This window comes from Paroedura picta, chromosome 5 (assembly GCF_049243985.1).
Source record: "Paroedura picta isolate Pp20150507F chromosome 5, Ppicta_v3.0, whole genome shotgun sequence".
In the NCBI taxonomy this organism is placed as follows: Eukaryota; Metazoa; Chordata; class Lepidosauria; order Squamata; family Gekkonidae; genus Paroedura; species Paroedura picta.
The window spans coordinates 69,682,495-69,705,294 of record NC_135373.1 but is presented as its reverse complement, the minus strand read 5'-3'; the positions used below and the strand labels follow the sequence as shown (position 1 = coordinate 69,705,294).

The window sequence follows — 22,800 nt, the reverse complement described above, 5'->3', positions numbered from 1 at the left end:
CAGACAGTTTAAGTTTAAAAACTGAGGACAGAAATTCAGCCATAATAAAGGTGACGTCGGCATCCTTATCACTCAGTTACAATTGGCAAATCTTGAATGGTTTCTCCGTTTTGGTATTAGGGGTATAATATGCCTTCTCTGTTGACTGAACAAGGGGCAATCCAGTATGATATGTTGGATGGTGTCAGGAGAGTTTGATTCACAGGTGCATAGTCTGTTTTCGAAGGGGATCTTGGCAAATCTCCCTTGTAATACTTTAGATGGAAAGGCGTTAAGCCGAGCAAGCGAAAACGCTCTGCGATGGAGGGGATTTGCCAAGTTATGGAAATAAGCCGGCATTATCCCGTGCTTCACTTGGAGACCAAGCGTACAGGGAGAGCAAATTGCTGGCACAGTGGGATGGAGTTTTTGAAATTCCTGATCGAGTAACCTTTGTTTGATTTGGTACATAATGGAAGATTCATTCAGAGATAAGATGTAATCGTAGTCAATGCTAATTTGTTGGAGTGTAGTCAGGATGGTAGAGAACCATTTAAATTTAAAAGTGTCTCTCAGTAAACAGGCCAATAGACTGTCTGATCGAACCCTAAAATGCAGTTTTAGCCAATATTTAAAGGTGAAAATCCAGGCCTTAGTTTCAAGAAGATTGTGTCCAATTTCAAGACATAAAGAGGAGTAAGGGACGCAATTTGGAGTTCTCAAAATCTGCCGGAAGAAGGCAGACTGTAACCTCTCCATGTTTTTGTTAAAACCTGAGATCCACAGAGGGATACCATAAAAAATTTGGGGAAGGATTTTAGAGTCAAACACACGACAAACAGCTGGGACAAACTGATTGCCTTTAAGGAAGAAAAAACGGTTTAGATGGGTAGTGGAACAGTTAGCCTTCTAAGTAATCCTATTTCTATGTTTGGTCCAGTGCAAATTATGTTGGAAGGTAATTCCTAAGTATTTGAAACATTTGATCTGCTCGATTTTATGACCACCAATGCACCAGTTTGAGGGAGACCCCGTCTCCCAGAAGTGTGGGGGTGGGAGCGAAGGAGGAACCTTCTTCCTACTGCTATATTGAGAATGCACATGTCTTTTCAGATGTGTTGCAGGTTGTTCTCAGGAATCAAGCGTTTTTTTTAGGGAGAATCCACTTTTTATAATTCCCTGAAAAGTGCTACATCGAACCAATTTTTGCGGGAGTGTTGCAGGAGTGTTGTGGATTGTGTACGACATCGTGCATAATGTTAAAAAAATAGAGTTACACAACAGACTTCAGCAACATTAGGGCTTTGTGGAATGGCCCTGAAAATCTTACAAAAAATAAAAGCAGCATCTAATTGACTGTTGTTGTATTTTTTAGTATTTTAGAACTTTTTCCTGGATATTTGTTGCTAGTATTCTGCTATAGAATTGCCATTTCCTAAAGCAATCCGATCGACCTTTCACTAGCATAGAATCTTTCTCTGCAAGACACTATTGACACATACAGCAGAATGAACTCTACCATTTCAGGCTGCAGGCAAGAGTATGTCAGTCATAAACTATCTCTTTTTGAAAGCTATTTGTAGATGGAGTTGGTACAAAAGAGACACTAGTTTTAAACAAAACTGCTTCCTACATGGTACTTTCTTATTTTAGGTGGGAAGAGTTTGTTGGCTTACTCCTGAAGTGTTTGAAAATGTGAGTCCTCCATACAGCTTGATATGCTATGTAACATGCTATCACTTTAGGACTCTTCCACCAAATTCAGCTACACGTTTCTTAAACTTGATTGCAGCTTGGTGTAGTGGTTAGGTGTGCAGATTTCTAATCTGGAGAGCCGGGTTTGATTCCCCGCTCCTACATGCAGCCAGCTGGGTGACCTTGGGCTCGCCACAGCACTGATAAAGCTGCTCTGACTGAGCAGTAATATCAGGGATCTCTCAGGCTCACCTACCTCACAGGGTGCCCTGTTGAGGGGAGAGGAAAGGGAAGGAGATTATAAACCACTTTGAGACTCCTGGTAGAGAAAAGTGGCATATAAGAACCCATGCTTCACACTGACTTTTTTGTACCCACCGGATGGCAGCCAAGTCCATCCACATTCTGTTTCCTCACTGTTGGAAGAGGGTGGCCCAGGTCAGCCACCTCCACCAAGGGATCTCTGCTGCTCTGTCAAGCCTCCCTGCCTCTGCTGGGAGTGGGGAATCCAGCCTGCTTCCAAGGGCCCACATGCTGTTGACCCTCAGGATGATGAGCCGCCACTAGGTAAGGCCGTGAGGTGCAGGTGCCCCAGGCCTCCTGAACATGGGGGAGATCTTCTATCACCTGTTCAACCCACCTCACAGTCTGGACCTCCCTATTATGTCAAAGGTGCGAGGGCAGGCAGTGAGTGGCAACACAATGTCCTGCACAAGAGCCCTGCTGTGGTCTAAGCCTTCCTCACAGTGTGGAAACCTCCCGCTGCCTGTCTGCCTTTCTTAGCTGCCTCACCCTACCTTCTCTGCAGGAGTGGGACTGCGAGGCCAATGGGTGACAAGGTTCCTGAGCACCAGCCAACTACATGACCAAGCTTACCAGTGGCCACTCAGAGAGCTCTCAGGGCCCTGCACCCAAACTCAAGGACTTGAAGTCTCAGGCAGCTGGTGAGGGAGGATGGTTCTCCTCCAAAGTCCACTGCATCCTCTGTGCACTCACCAGCCCTCTTCAGCAGGTGCCATTCCACCCTTCTGCAGCCCTTTTATAGAACGGGCTTTGCAGCTAGTATATCTTATATAAAAGAACAGAGCAGAAGCATTCTGGCTTCTAATAAAACATATGCATTCATGTTGAAATATGTCCAGTTGTGCTCACAGGAAGGGGGAGGAGAGAGAAGAAAAGAGAAACACTCCCTGATTCTTTTCTCATTTTAGTAAACAAAAAAAATGGCCTAAAACAGTTTAATTAGCAGTTATCTAGCTTCACGCCTTGAAAACTACCATTTGTAATCCCATCTTGATTCCATTAAAAATCAAGTAGAGCAATTTAGAACAAGGGGGCTGGGAATAGTAGCCATATATTGTAAAATATTGTGTTTTCTTTATAATGAAGAAGCAGATCTTGTTATCAAAATGTGAATAACTACCTTTTAAGGGAATTACTGCTTGAGCATCAGATAATACGACTCCCACAGGAACAATTTCTGATTTTTTGGTTGCAGCATCATTTCTGCCATTATCTTCCAACACAAGGTGATAGAAAGAGTTAGCATACAGTTCACTTTGAAGTGAAATGCTGATTGATTCCCAGTCGGACTCATCTGAAAGAGTTGTGATATTAATCAAATCAAAAGAGTAAACACCTCCTGCTGGTCTTCTTAATAAACAATTTAATTTGTATAAACCCTGCCTTGGAGCAAGTAGGTCTAACAAAGAAAAAGATGACTTCCGATTGGTGAATGAACTGCAAAAATCTACCATAGTAATAAAAGAAGCTGTTCTATACAAAGAAATTAGAGACATGGGAAATATGAACTTGGGTATTTTTGTAATGTTCTCATTTAGTAGAAAATTATGAACTACTACTCCAAATTCTTCTGTGGTTCACAGACTGTGTATCTGACAGAGAAGACAGTCCTCACATTTTCTTTCTTGGCCACTTACTTGTAGCGGTGGCAAAAAATTTCCCCTCTCAGTCCTCCAGCACTATCTGATAGGTGGATTATATTTTCCAGTGTGCCCTGGGAACACTTCTGATGCTCAGCACTAGCAGCAAGTAAGTAGAAGTGAGACAGAGTTGCCAGCCCCCCTGCTAAGCCCCACCCCCCTATCAACTGGGCAGCAGAGCATTGTACTAGGAACAGGAAGAAAGCCCACGCTACATTGCTGGTGACATGATGATGTCACACTGACACTCTGGCATTTGGGCAAAAATGCTATGATAGAAGCTATATTACAGTTTTCCTCCTAATATCAGAGTGTCACTGCAACATGCTAACATCACTTCTATTACACTCCAGAAGAGATGTAGCTATATTGCCAAAAGCATAGCCTGTACCTCCCTTCAGTTACTGGTAAATCCCCCCAATTCCCTCTAGTTACTAAGAAAAGCCTGGCAATCATTAAGTGAGAAGGAGGGGAAAGAGGAAGGTGAAAGAAGGATTAGTAACTCCTTGGATTAAATCCAACCTATAAATCTTTAAAAAGATTCGTCAGTAGTTTGCACTTTTTTGTTTTTGAAAATGGTTTCACTTTCCCAAATTGCTCCCCAATTCCTAACTGATAGAGATAAGTACACGTCTAAATTGAAATCCTTATTCTCTGTAGAATTGCTCCATTTTAAAAGTCTGCCTAGAAATCTTCCAAATTAATGAAACCAAATGTTTTTATAGATTAGGGAAACTAATGGTGTCTTTTTTTGAAAGAAGATACTAGGCTTGGCTTCATAAAGAAAACAGGGTTGCACTTACCTGTAACTGTTGTTCATCGAGTGGTCTTCTGTGCAGTCACACATGGGTTCTGCGGAATCGCAGGCCTGCCACGGAGAGGAACTCGCAAGCTTTTATACATATAAAATTCTAGAAGCTCCCAAGAGTGCTCACCCCTCCCCTACAGAGGGTGACTTTCCCGCCCAAAGTCACATGATGTGGGAGGGGTTAGCACTCTCCCCTCAGTTCTCCTTCCTGCCGCCGGAACAGGCAAGTCAATCCATTATCAGCGGCCCACTGCGGGGAAGGAGGGAGGGTTGTGTGACTGCACAGAAGACCACTCGATGAACAACAGTTACAGGTAAGTGCAACCCTGTTTTCATCTTCGTGGCTTCTGTGCAGTCCCACATGGGAGACTAGCAAGATCACGCACCCTGGAGGTGGGTGTGGGCTTACATAGCAGAAAATGGATTGAATCCACTCTACCCACAGAACCTCTCTCCAGGAGTTGACATCTATAACAAAGTGGTGGACAAATGTGGATCATTGATCAGGTCACTCCACTGCAGATGTCTATTAGAGGCAATCCAGGCAAGAAGACTGCAGAAAAAAACTCTGAGAACATGTAATTCAGAGAGATACCAATAGGGCCATCTACTTCAGGCAAAGCTTGTCAGTTTATGGAAACATCATTCAACATGGTAATATCTGTACTGAGGCCCTTCTACACATTCATGGATCAGTAAGGCAAGTAACGATTTCTACATTGCCTGGATCAGCCCATTCCATTATTTACTTGTTTGGTTTTTTTAACCAAACATATCCCATACACATAGCCCTCTCTGTTTCAGAACCAGGTGTCAAGTCAGGAGTAACTTAGAAATCACTTGGGGAAGAAAAACTATGTTCGGTTTTAATACTACTCATCTCGATGAAATCTTAGAGAAGAGAGGGCCATCAGATAAGGTAGACGTTTCCTCCAACCTTCAGGCTGAATCCACGGCCATCCAAAAAGGATGTACTGTAATACATAAATCTGTCAATCAATGAATCAAAGAAAAGGCAGATTCACAAATGCATTTCTAACGGTTGAGTTGCTAACATCTTGCTATCCTGATCTAGAAACATTTCCATCTACACCAATAGAACAAGTAGAAGAGGGTTTGTGGTTTACCACCCACGCCCTCAAGACCCTAAATATTAACCACCAGCCAGGAATAGCAGACGAACTATCAGTCGGAATTGCCTGAGCACTAGGTGATGGTGGAGGTCTCTATGCAGGAATTCTGGCTCTGTCAGAGAGGCAATGAACCTGTATGCTTGCAGTAGGAAACACACTCCACTTGGTCTACAGGTTGCTTCAGAAATGCAGTGTACACTGGCCAGTTAGAACTTTCAAATACCATATCTAGGAATCCTGCAAGGGAAGAAGAAGGTTAATGAAGAATGGAAAGGTTTCCCCAGTGGGTTGTGAACCCACTGATACCCCAGAGCACAACATGCATTGATTCCAGTAGCAAATGAGTACCCTGTACTGCTTCTTGCAGCAAAAAAGGAACTATGTTTGGAGTGTCCATTATTGACACTCATATGTGACCGCAATCATTGCTTAATCTTCCCTGTATCAATCCAATATATGCGCTGAGGCTAGCACCAAAGCACACTGAGGTTTCCCATCATGTAGATGACAGAGACATGTTGAACAGAACCTGAGCACTGTAACATAACCTCAGGTAGCCTGTTTCCACCATAGTAATTCATATAGGTTTATACCATGGAGTCATCTGTAGGCAAACAGGACCTGCTGTTCTTGAATCCTGCACAACAAAGAATCAAAGACACATTAATAGCTCTGAATTTTGAGTCTTATTAATAGTCTAAATAGATGTTCTGACCCGGTACTCAGACAATAATAGTACAACGCTTTCCACAGTCAAATAACAAGGCAACTGTGAGGATTTCAAAGTCAAAGGAGATAGTATCAAGGTATCCCCTACTAGAGATTCAATGTGATGAGTGTAAGAGTATGATCTTAGAGATCGTGCTTCAAATCCCCACTCTGCCATGGAAATTTGCAGAGTGACTCTTTCTCAACTTATCCTACCTCACAGGGTCACTGTGAGGAGAAAGTGGAAGATCACTATATCAGAGCCCTCAGGAGAGTCAAAGGAATAGGGAGTTTCAACCAAAGGTGTTCCTTAAAGATTCTACTTTTTTGTTTTTGTTTTTTTCCCTCACCCACCCCCCAGGGGGTGGAAATCTGTTTTCCAGAGGGATAGCCTCAGTAGTCCTTTCAATGGAAAAAAACATTGTGAAATAGATCCATAAATGCCACATTTCAATAGGGAATGAGCACAGATGCTGCAGACCCACAACTTGGACAGCATGCCCAAGGCTCACTGAAGACTGGATTCAAATACAAAAGGGAACCTGCCTGACCATCCAGTCACTGAAATAGGGATACACATAGCAACTATATAGCCTGATGTGATCCACTATAGTTGCAATATAAGTTGGGAATAACCAAGTTGCAGACACTAGACCAAAAAGCAACACATTATAAACATAATAAAAAGCATTATGTAGAAATGCAGGAATGGATGTAAGAAGCCAGTGCCCTTAAGAGTGATTATGGCAGACCATAAGCTTTTTGACAAATGAGGGAGACTCTTGTTCATGACATATGAACTCCTCAATCTCTCTGTACTTAGTATGTCACCCAACATACAGGATAGCTGTTTCACCTACACTCTTTAGGACTATTATATACATAAAGGTAAAGGTATCCCCTGTGCAAGCACCGAGTCATGTCTGACCCCTGGGGTGATGCCCTCCAGTGTTCCTCCAGCAGACAACAAAGGGTGGTTTTCCATTCCCTTCCCCAGTCATTACTGTTTTACCGCACAGCAAGCTGGGTACTCATTTTACCAACCTCGGAAGGATGGATACACACACACACATATATATATCTATATATACAGGTATACAGCAACACTGTCTCTAAGGATGGCTGCCACTTCATCGATCAGGAATGGTGGATGCCAAACGGAGGCTACACCAAATGCTCTGCATCATAAATATACAAATACAAAAACATTATTATTATTATCACTGTTTCCCAAACATGGGAACAATAGGATAAGTTTCCAGAAAATATACAAAGGACCCCCAATGCTGGGGCTGCAGATTCCCTGGGGATTAAGCAGAATTTCCATTCGTAGCATCCCCTTACCCTTTATTTTGAGGGGTGCACAGCTGCATTTGAGTGGGCGGGATTGTTTGGTAGATCTGATCAGGATAAAAGAAGATCCTGACTATGGGAACCTGCATGCTTACCGTTGCCAATATTTTGGCTGTCAATATGAATTTCTTTATGTGCCCAAGCATCTCATATGTCTGAGCACTAAATGTTTACCATCAAAAGGAAAACCCCCCAGGTTTAGACCTTATTCAGGGAACCACGGGGAATGATTAGCCAAGAATGATGATGCATTACAATATAGGCTGGCATTACCGTATTGTGGCTTTTTGCCCCCTTTCCTGAAGCATTCAATTGCCACTCTCCACATTTGAGTTGTACTGCCACTATGCCAGTGGATCCCCTATGCGTCATAAAATATATTTTCCTTCCATCAGTTTCAAAAAGCGGGGAGGGAGGAAGGTGACAAACAGATCTAATCATTGCTGGTTGTACATCCAAATGATGGAGGTGGCTCTAATTTAAAACAATCCAAAATAAGAACAGCCTTTCCTCCTGAGTCTAAACATCCTGTTTTTCTGCTAATGCAGGTGTGAATGCAAGTTTACTCAGGGCCTCTGTAGACAGAAGGCTATAATACCCTTGCTTTTATAAAAATCAGTTCTGAGATGATCTCAGATCCTTTGCCAGCAACTGTGTCAAAGATTCACTTGTGGTGGCAGCAGGTAATGGCATCTATATAGCCTAGGACCACATGTCCAATCTCTTTCCCAATCTTTCCTGGGTGTTGGGAAGGTGGGCAGAGCTTACTTGCAGAGCTGACGCTCAAAGTTGGGGACAGGGGGAGAGCACCATTGCCTGTCCTTTGGATTTCCCCACAGTCTGTGGTGACATTTGGCAGCGATGCTCAGTGGCACTGCTGGGCAACGATGATTGGTGCTGATGCTTGGCAGCAGCGCTTGGTGGCAATACTATGGAGGCAAGCATGCTCAGGGTCTCATTGTCAGAGAGCTGACAAATTGGTGAGTTGTGTGTCAACACAGCACCCCTTGGCACCAAATTATGACATTTATCATCACATGGAGTCATGACTTACGTGATCAAGGACTCTCAGTGCCAGGCAGCCCTTGGGAATCAGCCAGCAGCAGCAGATCTTGACATCAAGGAAATGGTGCCTGCTGGCATCAAGGAGACAAATCGCCTCTAAATGCGAACGATAAACAGGCCGATGCCGAACTTCTTCTGTCTCCTTCATCGGTGGGCTACGAGAGGCCCTAGAGAGGGCAGATTCCTCCTTCGATTAGGCACCACCGGAACTGGCACTGAGCTCACCTGCAGTGGCTGCTGGTCATAAATTAGCCACTGGGGCTCTCTCTCCTTCATCAGTGGGCTAGATGTGGCCCTAGAGAGGGCAGATTCCTCCTCCAATTAAGCACCACTGAGACTGGCACTGAGCACACCGACAGTGGCTGCTGGCCATAAATCAGCCGCTGGGGCTCTCCTTCACCAGTGGGCAAGATGTGGCCCTAGACAGGGCAGACTCCTCCTTCGATTAGGCACCACTGGGACTGGCCCTGAGCACACCGACAGTGGCTGCTGGCCATAAATCATCCGCACTGGCTCTCTCTCCTTCACCAGTGGGGTAGCTGCAGCCCTAGACAGGGCAGATTCCTCCTTCGATTAGGCACCACTGGGACTGGCACTGGGCACACCTGAGGTGGCTGTTGGCCATAAATCAGCCGCCGGCGCTCTCTCTCCTCGCAGGTCTGAGGCGCCGAGGCCGTCTCTCAGAGAACTTCCAGGCAAACTGCTCTTCCTCCCCTCGACTTCCGGGGTGGTTTGGCAGCAAGGCTGAGGCACTGTCCCCTGTCAGAACAGAGGCGAAGGACTCAGCTTTTCATTTGGGGCTATTTCACCCCACTTTATTCTCTCTCTCTCTCTTTTTAAAAAATATTTATTTATTTTAATTACTTATTTAAACAAGGCCGCAAATATTTAAAACAGTGGCCCATAATATCGGAATTCTGAGTCATTCGCCTTCCTTCTGAATCTGAGGTGAAATTTCTCTTCAGCTTGCTGAACAGTCCTCTCTCGGAGGCGGCAGAAAAAGAACTGAGGGGAGAGTGCTAACCCCTCCCACATCATGTGACTTTGGGCGGGAAAGTCACCCTCTGTAGGGGAGGGGTGAGCACTCTTGGGAGCTTCTAGAATTTTATATGTATAAAAGCTTGCGAGTTCCTCTCCGTGGCAGGCCTGCGATTCCGCAGAACCCATGTGGGACTGCACAGAAGCCACGAAGATGAAACATTTATTCTGTTCCTGTAAATTGGTATAGTATTGATGCTTTTAATATTCTTTATTTTCTATGTATGACACAAAAATATTTTTTAAAAATCCATAAACCTTCAAAACTTATCTGCCTTATCTAAAATAAGATCTTTTAATTCTGAAGAAAGAAGAACAAATGTATCAGCTGGAATTATTAAAGCAGTACTCCCTGGCAGAAATATTTACAGCAAACGTTACTTGAATCTTGCTTTTCTCTGGTCTGTGTTTCCTCCATTTCCTGCAAAAAAGGAAAGAGGAAAATGCCATGCTTTGTATTTGCCTGAGTGATTAAGAGGACAATTTCAGAGCAAAATATAACCAAAAAATACACAACACATTAATAAGTTTAATAAATTTTCTGTAGCGTATTGCAGAATGGTATTTACCTGAGTATCCTCCAATCTTCCTGAGAAAGGAAAAAAGGAGAATTAACAGACAGCACAATAACTGTGTTCAGCAATGTTTCCAGTCATTATTTAATGTGCTAAATTTTATTAAATCTAGTTTTATGTTTTTGTAAAAAGCTCTTGAGTTACAAATACAAAGACAAATACAGATTTGTCATACAGACAGTATTCATTATCTCCCCCCTAGTAATACCCAATTTGTGACAGCAAGGGTGCACTCCTTGAAAATGGAGGCAATTAGCCCTCAGTGTATGTGTGGGGGTAGTCCTACTAAAAGGAAAAAAAGCAATCTGAGGGATCTGTCCAGTTACCTGGACTGCCTTATTCTTGTTGGTGGCAAACACCACATGCCAAAAGAGGGCCATGAGGCTGTGCTCATGAGTCACAGCTTCGCCAGAAGGAGCACCAAAGGAGACTGGCCGTGGTGCCCAAAAGCAGCCTGGCGACCTGCGACCTGCCTGGGATGGCATCACTATGGCTGGCCAACTCTGGGAGTCTGAGGGGATGCTGACTGCCCCCCAAAACCACTGCCTGGAGGAGGCCAGCAGGGATGGCTGCGGCGCCATCCCTGGTGGGCCATAGGCAGCTACTCTAGGGACAGGCTGCAAGCAGCTGGGCCCATTTTGGGCTGCTGTTGCAACTCCTATACTGCCCTCCCCTTTTGGTAGCTTGCAGGGAAGGCCAGCTATCTCCTGGAACAACTGCCTTCTGAAGAAGGCAGGCTGAGACAGCGGTGGAGCCCCAAAGTGGCCTGGGTGACCATGGCCTGTCCACCAGATTGCCTGTCCACGGACAGCTCAGGATGGCACTGCTGCCATGGCCAGCCTCCTTTTGGGAGCCTAAAGGGGATTCTGGATGTCCCAGAGCTGCTGGGTGAGGCCCCCAGATTGATTGCCCAGGGGCAAGGTTGGGGGTGACTCATGCAACTCAGAGTGGCTTGGGTCCACACTCCAAAGCAGCCATTTTTCCCTGGGGAACTGATCACTATAGCCTGCAGATGAGCTCTAATTCAGAAAATGTCCTGAATTATTATGTGTTTATAACAGGAATATAGAAGAAAAGCAAACAGAACAACACTTATGATTACTTGCCATCACGTGATTCTTCTGTAATGCCATGAATTTGCACTACATCTTTAGTAGAAGATTTAGGCAAACAATCAACAGTAGATCTTCTAGGGCTTTCTAAAGAGCACTAAGTCAAACAAAGCACAAAACAGCAAGTCATGTTTCAGTCGCCTATAGAAAGGATATTCTTCTGACATGCATAAATGATCTTCCAAGTATATTTTAAAACACTGAATCTAAACATATTTAGATGTCTGGGGCTGTTTTGGATTAAGACATTTATTTTGAATTTATACCCTGCTTTTCTCCCCAGCACCCAAAACAGTTTACACCACTATCCCTTCCTTTATTTTATTCTCACAATTCAGTAACCTTTGAGGTTAGGCTGAGAAAGAATGGCCAGCCTAAATTCATCCAGCAAGTTTACGTGGGAAGGTGGAGATCTGAACCCAGATTCTGGGAAATGATGATGAAATGATGAAATTGTTCAAGATTTTCTTATTCCTTGGCGCCATTAGCACGGAAGATGTCAGAAGTAGATTGCCAGTGAAGGGGACAGCTATAAAGGAGCTAGAGAAGATCCTTAAGTGTAAGGATGTGTTGCTGGTGACCAAGATCAAATTAATTAATGCCATAGTATTCTCCAGTAGTGTGTATGGATATGAAAGTTGGACAATAAAGAAGGCTGATAGGAAGAAAGTTAGATTCCTTTGAAATGTGTTGTTGGGAGGCCAGTTTTACGGATTTTATGAACCTCCCAAAAGACAAATCATTGGGTTCTAGACCTAAGCAAGCATGATGTCCCTCTGGAAGCTAAAACGGCAAAACTGAGTCTATCATACTTTGGCTACATTATAAGAAGACAAGATTCACTTGAAAAAAGACAATAATGCTTTCTACAGTTTTTGGAATAGGGAGTATCATTTAACTCATAGAGTTTTTTATAGATATCTAATCAATGAGTTAGGCAGTGAAAAATGCACTGAAATGACTATTATATTTTAACAGACAGAAAATTATGGTATTGTAGGTAGATAAAACCAGTTAGGTGTTAAGTTTCATAACTGGAAATTTTGGATTATGTATTTTGTGAATTTGATTGTGGCTGATAAACAATGAGTGGTAGTGTTATGAAAAATAGATTGAGGAGTACTTTATAGATTATTTTATTATGTATAATTCTATTGTTATGTTGATGGGTTGTTTATCGTAGATTTTTGGATTTGTTGATACTGTTAGTAATATTCATAGAGATATTTATGTTTAATACTTTTATTCTGATTGAAATGAAAAAAAATTGATTACAATTGTGTGGAAAACACAAAGAAATAAATCAAGGAAGTTCCCACAATTTGGGGCAGGGTTGTCATCAATATGCCAATGACATCCAGCTCTATCAACTAATGGATGGATAGCCTGACTCCCCCTGGATATATTTGCCAATAGCTTGGAAGCAGTGACAGTCTGGCTCAAGCAGAGTCACCTGAAACTCAACCCTTCCAAGTTGGAGGTCCTGTGGGTGGGTAGGAAGGGTGTCTCCCTTGCCTGGATGGGGTGCAGCTAGAATCGCACCATTAGCCAGGAGTTTAGGGGTGACTAGAAGCTCAGGTCATGAAGGTAATCAAGCTGGTGTTTTCCCATCTGCACCAAGCACAGCTAATAGTGCCCTATTTGGTCCCGGAACACCTTAACCACGATGATCCATGTGACGGTCACCTACAAACTAGACTTCTCTAACTTGCTTCATGCTAGACTGTCCTTATCCTTGACCCAGAAGTTGCAGCTGGTCCAAAACACAGCTGTGAGGGTTCTCACAAAAAACCCATGGAGAGCCTATATCCAGCCTGTGCTGCAGTAGCTGCATTGGTTGCCAGCTGTGTTCCAGATAAAGTTTTGGTTTTGACCTTTAAGGCCACACACAGTCTGGGCCCAGTGTACCTGAGGGCCCGTTTTTCTTCCTGTGCTATTAGCAGAGCATTACATTTTGAGAATAAAAACAGGTTGGTGTTTCCTGGCCCACAAGAAGTGCACCTGGCCTCGACAAGGGCCAGGGTCTTTTCTACCAGGACCCAACCTGGTAGAATGAGCTCCTGTGAGAGCTAAGGGCTGGGCCATAGCTCTTGCAGGTCCATATGACCTGTAAAATGGAGCTCTTCCACAAGGGATTTGGTTGAGGCCAGGTAGTTTCCCCCTTGAACACTCCACCTGGAGGTGTGATGTGGCATATACAGTTAATTTCACAATGTGAAGGGGGTTGGTAAAAGTGGGATGGGTGGGTTGCTTTTTTGTGTTTTAAACTGTGTTTTCTTTTTTGATGTAAACCGCGTCAAGCCAGCTGGCCAGTATATAAATGTAATAATAAAAAATTAAAAATAAATAAAAAATACAACACTTTCTTTTTTGTAGCTGTATACTAAATAACAACATAAGTAATACATTTCATGTTTGTGCGTATACAATATCAGTGTTTCTCACAGTCTGAAATAGAAAATAAATGGCCTAAGATAATGGCAATATTGTTCTCAGAAAGCTCGGATCTTCTGACTGCTTGAAGTATGTTGGAAATTTAAGAAGGAATGGGTGGAGACAAGATGTTTGAGAGAATAAATTTGGCTAAAACTAAGGGGCAGAGATGAGAAAGTTAGCTAAAACTCAGGATAGAACAGAGAGGAGCAATACATGGGTGGGTAGCAGAGGCATAAATAAAGTCCCCACACTGACTGAAGCCTTTAAACTTCAAAATAAATCACAGCATAGCTTGATGTTGATTTTTTTGGTCTGTTTAGCCTGGGGAGAAGACAACTAAGAGTTGATATGAAATACTTGAAAGGCTGTCACATAGAGTAGCGATCCTCAACCTGTGGGCCACGGACACTAACTGCAGGTGGGCCACGGAGGATGCCTTCTCTCTCCCCCCCCCCCCCCGCCGGCCCTTTACTTCATCCATGATCCGGCAGAGCTCCGCTCCTGCGCTCACTTGCTTGGCGATGTCTGCCTCCCTTCCCTGCCCCAGCAAGCTCGCCTGCCTGAGCAGAAGTGCCGCCTCGGCTTCCCAGCCCACCAGGAGTCCCAGCACTTAAGGAGCGCTCATTTGCTTGCTTGCTGCCTCCCTTCCCTGCCCCAGCAAGCTCGCCTGCCTGGAAGCACCGCCTCGGCTTCCCCGCTCACCAGGAGTCCCAGCGCTTAAGGAGCACTCATTTCCTTACCGGCTGCCTCCCTTCCCGGCCCCAGCAAGCTCACCTGCCTGGAAGCGCCACCTCGGCTTCCCCGCCCACCTGGAGTCCCAGCGCTTAAGGAGCATTCCTTTGCTTGCCGGCTGCCTCCCTTCCCCGCCCCAGCAACCCCGCCTGCCTGAGGAGAAGCCCTGGACTCAAAGGCAATTGGAACTGAAGAAGAAGAAGAGTTGGTTCTTATATGCCGCTTTTCCCTACCCGAAGGAGGCTCAAAGTGGCTTACAGTTGCCTTCCCATTCCTCTCCCCACAACAGACACCCTGTGGGGTGGGTGAGGCTGAGAGAGCCCTGATATCACTGCTCGGTCAGAACAGTTTTATCAGTGCCGTGGCGAGCCCAAGGTCACCCAGATGGTTGCATGTGGGGGAGTGCAGAATCGAACCTGGCATGCCAGATTAGAAGTCCACACTCCTAACCACTACACCAAACTGGGTGAGGATGTGTCTGAAAAGCATGTTAGTTCCTTGTTGACTATAATCCTTGTTGTACCTTTGGCATTTTTAAAAGATTGTCAACAGCAGAAGCAATACCATTACAGCCTTTGCATTTCACTTTGGGAAACAGCAATTACCATACCATCACACATGTTGTTGACACATTGTGGTTTATGGAGACAAAATCAAAGATGCTTAGTACATTGAACCACACCTTCAGCTGCTACATGTACCACTGGGGTGGTTTATCCTGGCTTTAAATGCAAGCCTTTGGGGTCAGATGAATAGTTTGCTTTTGAGATTTTTCTGTGTCTTTCATCATGCATTGACACTGATGTTATCATTGTGCATTTTACAAAATGTAGGAAAATGACACGATAATAAAGGGGCTTTATTGTTGTGGTATGGGATTGGATCCAGACCAAAGTTTTCCATCAGCATAATGAAACGTCCCTGCTTCATCTTCACATTGCAGCCCACCTCCACAAAATGATGGTCGATTAGGGAAATTGGTAGAGATTGCCAATTTAGGGCCAAACAAGGTTTTACAGCATCCACAGGTCTGACCCATGGATACTGAAGCCATTCTAGAGATTTATTCAGCCATTCCAAAATGCCCCAAGGCTGGATCCTGATCAAGCCCATGGTGCATTTCCCCTCTCCATGCACCATTTCACATGCTGAAAGAGCTCCACCCCCAGCAGTTTCAGATACTTTGTTAGTCCTAAAGGTTCCACTGGATTCAAACTTGTGCTGTTTCAGGCCAACACAGCTGTAGAAATAGTGAGGCATCACAATCAAGCAAACTGAGTAAGAAGCAGATGTCTTTGCAAGGTTTCTTTGCAAAGGGTAAAAGGCCGAGTGAAGAGACAGAAGAGACAGAAGAACCGTCCACTTCCAACAAAAGGAAAGTTTGTAGACAATACAATGAGTCCTATTTGAAATATGGATTTGTCCCGGTAGGTGATTCCCACATACCAAGCCCACTCTGCATAATATGCGGCGAACGGCTGGCTAATGAGGCAATGAAGCCTTCAAAACTGTTTCGCCACTTGGAGACTAAGCACCCTGGATTAAAAGACAAGCCCCTGGAGTATTTCTAAAGAAAAAAACAGGAACACGACGGACAGAAGAAATTACTGAAGGCCACCACATCAGTAAATGTGAATGCACTGAAAGTGTCATACTTGGTGGCTAATGAAATTGCTAAGGCTAAAAAGCCATTCATTATTGCTGAGGAATTGGTCTTGCCCTGCTCTTTACACATGTGCCGTGAACTTCTAGGAGAGGCTGCTGTTAAAAAGTTCACACAGGTGCCTCTGTCTGCTAGCACCATGACTCAGCGCATCGCAGACATAGCCGAAGACACTGAGACACAATTGTTGGAGAGGATTAATAAATCACCATGGTATGTCCTCCAGGTTGACGAATCTACAGATGTTGACAACAAGGCATTACTACTTGCATATGTACAATATCTTTATCAGGAGGATGTGCATGAGGATATGTTATGTGCACTATCGTTGCCAACCAACACCACCGCTGCAGAACTGTTCAAGTCGCTGGATGGTTTTATATCAGGGAAACTGAAATGGTCCTCTTGTGTTGGCATCTGCACAGACGGAGCTGCTGCCATGACCGGACGGCTGTCTGGTTTAACAGCTCGGATCAAGGAAGTTGCACCTGAATGTGAATCTACACATTGTATCATTCACAGGGAAATGCTGGCAAGCCGAAAAATGCCACCAGAATTGAACAGAGTGATGAATGATATTGTTAAAGTCATTAACTATGTCAAAACACAAGTCCTCAACTCACGCCTCTTTGAGCAACTTTATGAGGAGATGGATGCAGAGTACAGATGCCTTCTCTTATACACAGAAATAAGATGGTTATCCCGAGGGAAATCGCTGGCCAGAGTGTTTTAATTATGAGAGCCTCTGCAAACATTTCTTACAGAAAAGAAGTCACCGCTGGCAGCAAATTTCAGTGACAAGGAATGGGTCATCAAACTGGCTTACCTGTGTGACATATTCATCCTGCTCAATGAACTCAATCTGTCACTTCAAGGAAAAATGACAACTGTCTTCAAATTGGCAGATAAAGTAGCTGCATTTAAAGCCAGATTGGATTTGTGGGGACGGCGCGTGAACAGGGGCATATTGGACATGTTTCCAACATTAGCGGGGATTTTGGGTGAGACTGAGCCTGAGCCTTCATTCTCCCAGCTGGTACACGATCACCTGGCTTTACTTTTAAAGAAGTTTGAGCGCTACTTCCCAACCACAAAAGACCCACGAGCTGGCAAGGAATGGATCCGTGACCCATTTGCCAACAAACCAGGCTAATCTAGCCTGTCTTTAAAGGAAGACAATCAGCTGCTGGAGATTGCAAATGACGGCGGCCTTAAAAGTATTTTTGAGAAAACAACTCTGCCGGTATTCTGGATTAAAGTCATGGCAGAGTACCCTGAGATCGCCACCACAGCACTGAAAGCCCTGTTGATATTTCCAACATCTTATCTGTGTGAAGCAGGGTTTTCTGCAGTGACAGCAACCAAAACAAAACAACGGAGTAGACTGGACATAAGCAACACACTTCGGGTGTTACTGTCTCCCATCACTCCCAGATGGGACTATCTTGTTGGAGAGAAACAAGCTCAGGGTTCCCATTGACTTGTCATTGTTATGAGTTAAAATTTCCATGAAAATAAAATGTTCCTTATATTCATTGTTGTGGCATGTCTGTATCTTATTTTGAAGGGATGTTTAAACATTACCAGTGATCAGAGAGCGTTAGGGCAGTGGTTGAGAGTAAACTACCCCCCCCCCAATCGGGCCTCAGTAAAAGGCATTGAGTGGTCCCCGGTGATAAAAAGGTTGGGGACCACTGACATAGAGGATGGAACAAAGTTATTTTTTGTTGCCCCAGAGAGTAGGGCCAGAACCAATGGGATGAAATTAATTTGAAAGAATTTTTGGCTATACATCTGGAAGAAGCTCCTGACACAGCAGTTCCTCAGTGGAACAGGCTTCTTTAGGAGGTGGTGGGTTCTTCTTTCTTGGAAGTTTTTAAGCAGAAGCTAGATAGTCATCTGACAAAAATGCTGATTCTGTAAATTTAGGCAGGTTGTAAGTGGGTGGGTTGAAGGGATTGTGTCCATGCTTGGCTCTTGTGGCCCTTACTTGCATGCCCAGGAAAATGCTGATAGCCACTTTGGGGTTGGGTGGCAAATTTCCTCCAGCCAGACTGACCATGGATTCTGGGGTTCTTTTGGTGTGGGGGACAATCTGGGCATGAAATTGGGGTAACTTGTGATGGGCAGGTAGTTGTGAATTTCCTGAATTATGCAGGGGATTGGACTAGATGATCCTGGAGATCCCTTCTAACTCTATGATTTTATACAGGCACAACAAACCATATTCACATTAACCTCTTCACCCACTGACCTTATTCTCATCATTTTCATTTTCTTTGATGTCTTGTTGCTCATTACACTGCTCCCCTGAAAATACAATTAATGAGGATATTCATAACTGTTAAAATTTGTACACTGCCCCTTACTCTGCAAAGAACATATGATGTTGGCAACAATTATTTTTTAGTGTTCACAAACTTTTTCTTGGATGATTGGGTTAGTATTCTTCACTACAACTGCCATTTTGTAAACCAAAGAGCAATCCATTCTAGCCTTTAGTAGCATAGCAAGACACCATAATCTACACATACAGCAGAATGAACTGTACCATTTCAGGCTGCAGACAAGAAAATGTAAGTCACAAATAATCTCTTTTTGAAAGCTGTCTACAGATAAAGGAGTTGGTATGAAAGAGACACCAGTTTTAAACCAAACTGCTCCCTACCTGTTAATTTCTTATTTTCAATGGGAAGTTGGCTTACTCAGAAGTAAGCTGTGAGTTCTCTACAGCTTGATATACTATACAACATAGCACCACTTCAGGACATGTTTCTTAAATTTGACTGCATTGTTTACTAGAATGGGAATAGAAAACTATGGAATTTCAAGTAACTTTGGCCAATTGAGGCTTCTGGATTTGGAACTCTGAACTTTTTACTTACTAGAATACAGTTGTCTGGAGTAATTTCTGAGCACAGAATTACATTGCAGCTTAAAATACACAATTTCATGTGCTCTGCAGTCTCCTTTCCTCCCTTTAAAATGGAAAAGAACTGAACATGCAGTGTAGGATTCTGATACAGTAGCCGCAAAATTTTTCAGGCTGGAAACAAACTAAGGTCCAAGCCTACTTGATTCCTTCTTACCAAAACCACAGAACTGAACCAACAAGGAGAATCTCTTCTTATCTCTGCTCTGTTCTTGGTGACAGTAAGATTACCAAGCCAAGTACAGAATCAGTTGTCAAAATATATCTTAAAAGAACAGAACATAAACAAATTCTGACTTATAATAAAACATTGGTGCTCAGATGAAGTGGGGAGGAAAAAAGAGGACCATATTCCCCAGCCCTCTTCCCATTTTAGTAAATGAACAAAATAGCCTGATTAGCACAGCTATCTAGTTTCAGGCCTTGAAAGCCACCATTTATAATTCCATTTTGATTCCGTTAAAAATCAACTGGAGAAACAAAGATGGCTGGAAATAGGAAACAAGTATTATAAAATATTTTGTTTATTTGTTTTTTTTAATGAATAAGCAGATCTTATTATGAAAATGTGAACAAATACCTTTTAAAGGAATTACTGTTTGAGCATCTGATAATTCAACTCCCAAAGGAATAATTTCTGATTTTTTGGTTGCAGCATCATTTTGACTATTATCTTCCAGCACAAGGCGATACAAAGGGTTAGCGTAGGGTACACTTTCAAGCGAAATGTTGGCTGAATCCCAGTCGGATGTATCTGAAAGAGTTGGGATGTTTAAAACAAAGCAGTAACCACCTCCTGCTGTTTCTCTTAACAAAGTGTTTAATTTATATAATCCTTGCCTTCACAGAATCATAGAGTTGGAAGAGGCCATACAGGCCATCTAGCTTTGGAGCAAGTAGGAGGCATAACTGAGAGGAAGATGACTTCCCCCATTGAAAGGAAAATGAACTGCAAAATAGTAATAAAAGAAGCTGTTCTATACAATGAAGTTAGTGTCAGTGACCAAGTTCATATTTTTAAATTTGAAAATATGAACTTGGGTAGCTTTGTAATACTCTCCTTTACTAACAAGTACTATCTCAAATCCTTCTGTGGCTCACCAGTCTGTATATCTGACTCAGCTTCATGGTTTCTTTTTCAATCTCATCTCCATTGCAGTGGGGAATGGTTTCTTTCTCAATCTCACCTGTTGCCATGGCAGCAGCAAGAAAATTCCCCATCTCAGTCCCCCAGCATTATCTGATAGGTGCTATTACAGGTGGATTATATTCTCTAGTGTGCCCTGGGGACATTTCAGATGCTGCTGGTTAAGGAGAATGATAGAAGGGGGGTGGGGCGGTCAAAACCAGTAGCAAGTAAGAAAGTGAGATAGCCAAGGAGTGGAAGATGAAAGGAAGGGAATCAATGACTGCTTGACCTAAATCCAAACTATGGACTAATTGGTCATTTGCAAGTTTATTTTAGCAAACCGTTTCACTTTCTCAAATCATTTCCCAATCCCTAGCTGATGGAGGTTGAGAGGCCAGTCTCCAGTGAGGCTTAGTGATTCCACAGAATTACAGCTCATCTCCAGGGTAGATATTTATTTATTTGAATCCCCTGGAGAAAATTGATGCCCTTGAGAAGGGGTCGCCAATCCCCGGTCCGCAGCCCGGTACCGGGCCGTGGAGGCCTCGGTGCCAGGCCGCCAGCAACTGTACCTGCCTCTTCCCCCGCCCTGCTGCGAGAAGCTCGCAAGGCCCCGAGTGAAGCGACCGCCAAAGCGGCCGCTTCACTCGCGGCCCGGCTAGCTTGTTGCTGTGAGAGTGGGGGGGAAGAGGCAGGCGCGGCCTCCGGCGTGCCAGCGGACGCTAACGCGCACGTGCAGAGCTGCCACACATGCGCGTTAGCGCCCCCTGCTGGAAAAAACACGCATGCGCGCAGCTGGGCCGGCAACTTTCCCTGAACCCCGGAGGCGGTCCTCAAGCGGAAAAAGGTTGGGGACCGCTACTCTTGAGGGTAGACTCTGGCATTTTATCCCACTGAAGTCTCTTTCCTTCCCAGGCTCCTATTCCAAATCTCCAGGAGTTTCCTGACCTGGAGCTGGCCATCCTACCTCCCCATCCCCCACTGGTGGCCAGGGAGGACCTGGCAACCCTAGATGAAATATGCCTTAGCTTTATACAGCAATACTTTTTTCTACTCTGGTAAGTTATGATAAAATATGTGCAGCCTTAAATACTTCTTGCAATGGTTCTGTATAGAATATTTGTTTTTATATTTCTAATTTTCTACACATAGCACAAAGATATAAATAAAAATATCTCTGAACCTTGATTAATATCTGCCTCATCAAGCCCAAGTTCTTCCATTAATTCTGGAAAAAAGAGGGAAAAGAAATGTGTCAGCAGGAAACATTATACTAGATCTTCCCCCTCAAAAGAATTATAGAAAAATTACTTGATTTCTGCTTTTCTGTTAGCTCTGTTCTTCCTGGGCCCTGTAAAAAATGAGAAAGGGAACCATCATGGTCCAAATTTCCTATAGTGATCTTTGACTTCAGAGAGAAGTGTACAAGAAAGGTGCATGGCAAATGATCTACTATGTCAACATATTTTCAGAATAGTATTTACCTGAGTATCCTGCAATCTTCCTGAGAAAAGAAAAGAGAATTAGTAGACTGGCCGATTTTTAATTTCTTTAAAACTAGTTGTTTTTGTAAAAATCTCTTTTGAGTTAGAAATACAAATGTATCCACCACAAATACATATGCATCTACGATGTAGCTCATATTTAGAAATGACAGATGTGAAGCACTCAAATCCTACTGATTCATTTCCTTAAGACACTGCGTAGACTGGCACCACAAGCCCAGGAGTGCATCACCTGAATGCCACCGTTTGCTGAACAGAAAAGTGAAATCCTTGCTGACAAATATTTGTGTCTAGAAATTCTGGTCTGAGGATAGTTGTTTCAGTTGGAATGTAGAAACTTACAAGAACAACATTTTTCAATCTATGTACTTTAATGTTATTTTCTTTCATTTAGAAAAAAAAGAGCACGGTATCAAATATATGTGTATACCAAGAATACAGCAGAAAATTAAAGCAATCAGATCAGCATTTATAATGCCATCACATGATTCATCTGAAACACCATGGATGTGCCCAGTATCTTTGTTAGACGAATCCAGCAAAAATGCCCAATAGATTTTTTTGAGGCAGGGGTTGCATCAGGAAGTTGAAAATCCCGAAGATGGCAGATCACTGCCCCCTTACATCTGCAGCATATTCTTCAGGCAAAGGGGAGGTTATATCCAATCTTCATGATTGTAGAGTTCCAAATAAAATCTTAAAACATGCTATTTATGTATGTTTGGAAGTTTATGGAAGCTAACAAATTACTTTTATTTTGAGTAATCAACTGTACACTTAGCCTGCCATTTCAGAACCCTATCTGATTCCTATGTGGAATCTAAGAAAGGTTATTTAAATAATGTTTTTTGGATTGATCAGCAGAATCAGAAGTGGCCCTGTGATGACATAAGCAGCCCTCTTTCTTCAGAATATCAGCCTTACTATATATGTAATTGAAAATGGGTTGAAAATGTAGTCTAGGCTTCTGTACCACCTGGGAGGTGGAACAAAC

At 43.4% G+C, this 22,800-nt stretch overlaps 1 protein-coding gene across 11 annotated transcripts in view; it reads right to left on the bottom strand.

The window, feature by feature from the left end:
- ANKRD26 (ankyrin repeat domain containing 26) overlaps positions 1-22,800 on the bottom strand; it is a 93,700-nt gene that overhangs the window by 43,251 nt on the left and 27,649 nt on the right. For 8 of the 11 annotated variants that reach the window (XR_013231139.1, XM_077338415.1, XM_077338416.1 and 5 more), the window contains 9 exons: positions 21,786-21,805; positions 21,613-21,652; positions 21,485-21,529; positions 19,753-19,926; positions 18,495-18,550; positions 11,400-11,506; positions 10,292-10,307; positions 10,092-10,143; positions 3,098-3,271 (listed from right to left, as the gene is read on the bottom strand). Coding sequence is in view for 10 of the 11 variants with exons in the window: in XM_077338415.1 (XP_077194530.1) it covers positions 3,098-3,271; positions 10,092-10,143; positions 10,292-10,307; positions 11,400-11,506; positions 18,495-18,550; positions 19,753-19,926; positions 21,485-21,529; positions 21,613-21,652; positions 21,786-21,805 (684 nt within the window). In the remaining variant the exon portion in view is untranslated. The remainder of the gene's footprint in view (positions 1-3,097; positions 3,272-10,091; positions 10,144-10,291; positions 10,308-11,399; positions 11,507-18,494; positions 18,551-19,752; positions 19,927-21,484; positions 21,530-21,612; positions 21,653-21,785; positions 21,806-22,800) is intronic. The other 3 variants (XM_077338419.1, XM_077338418.1, XM_077338420.1) reach the window with 3 other exon arrangements.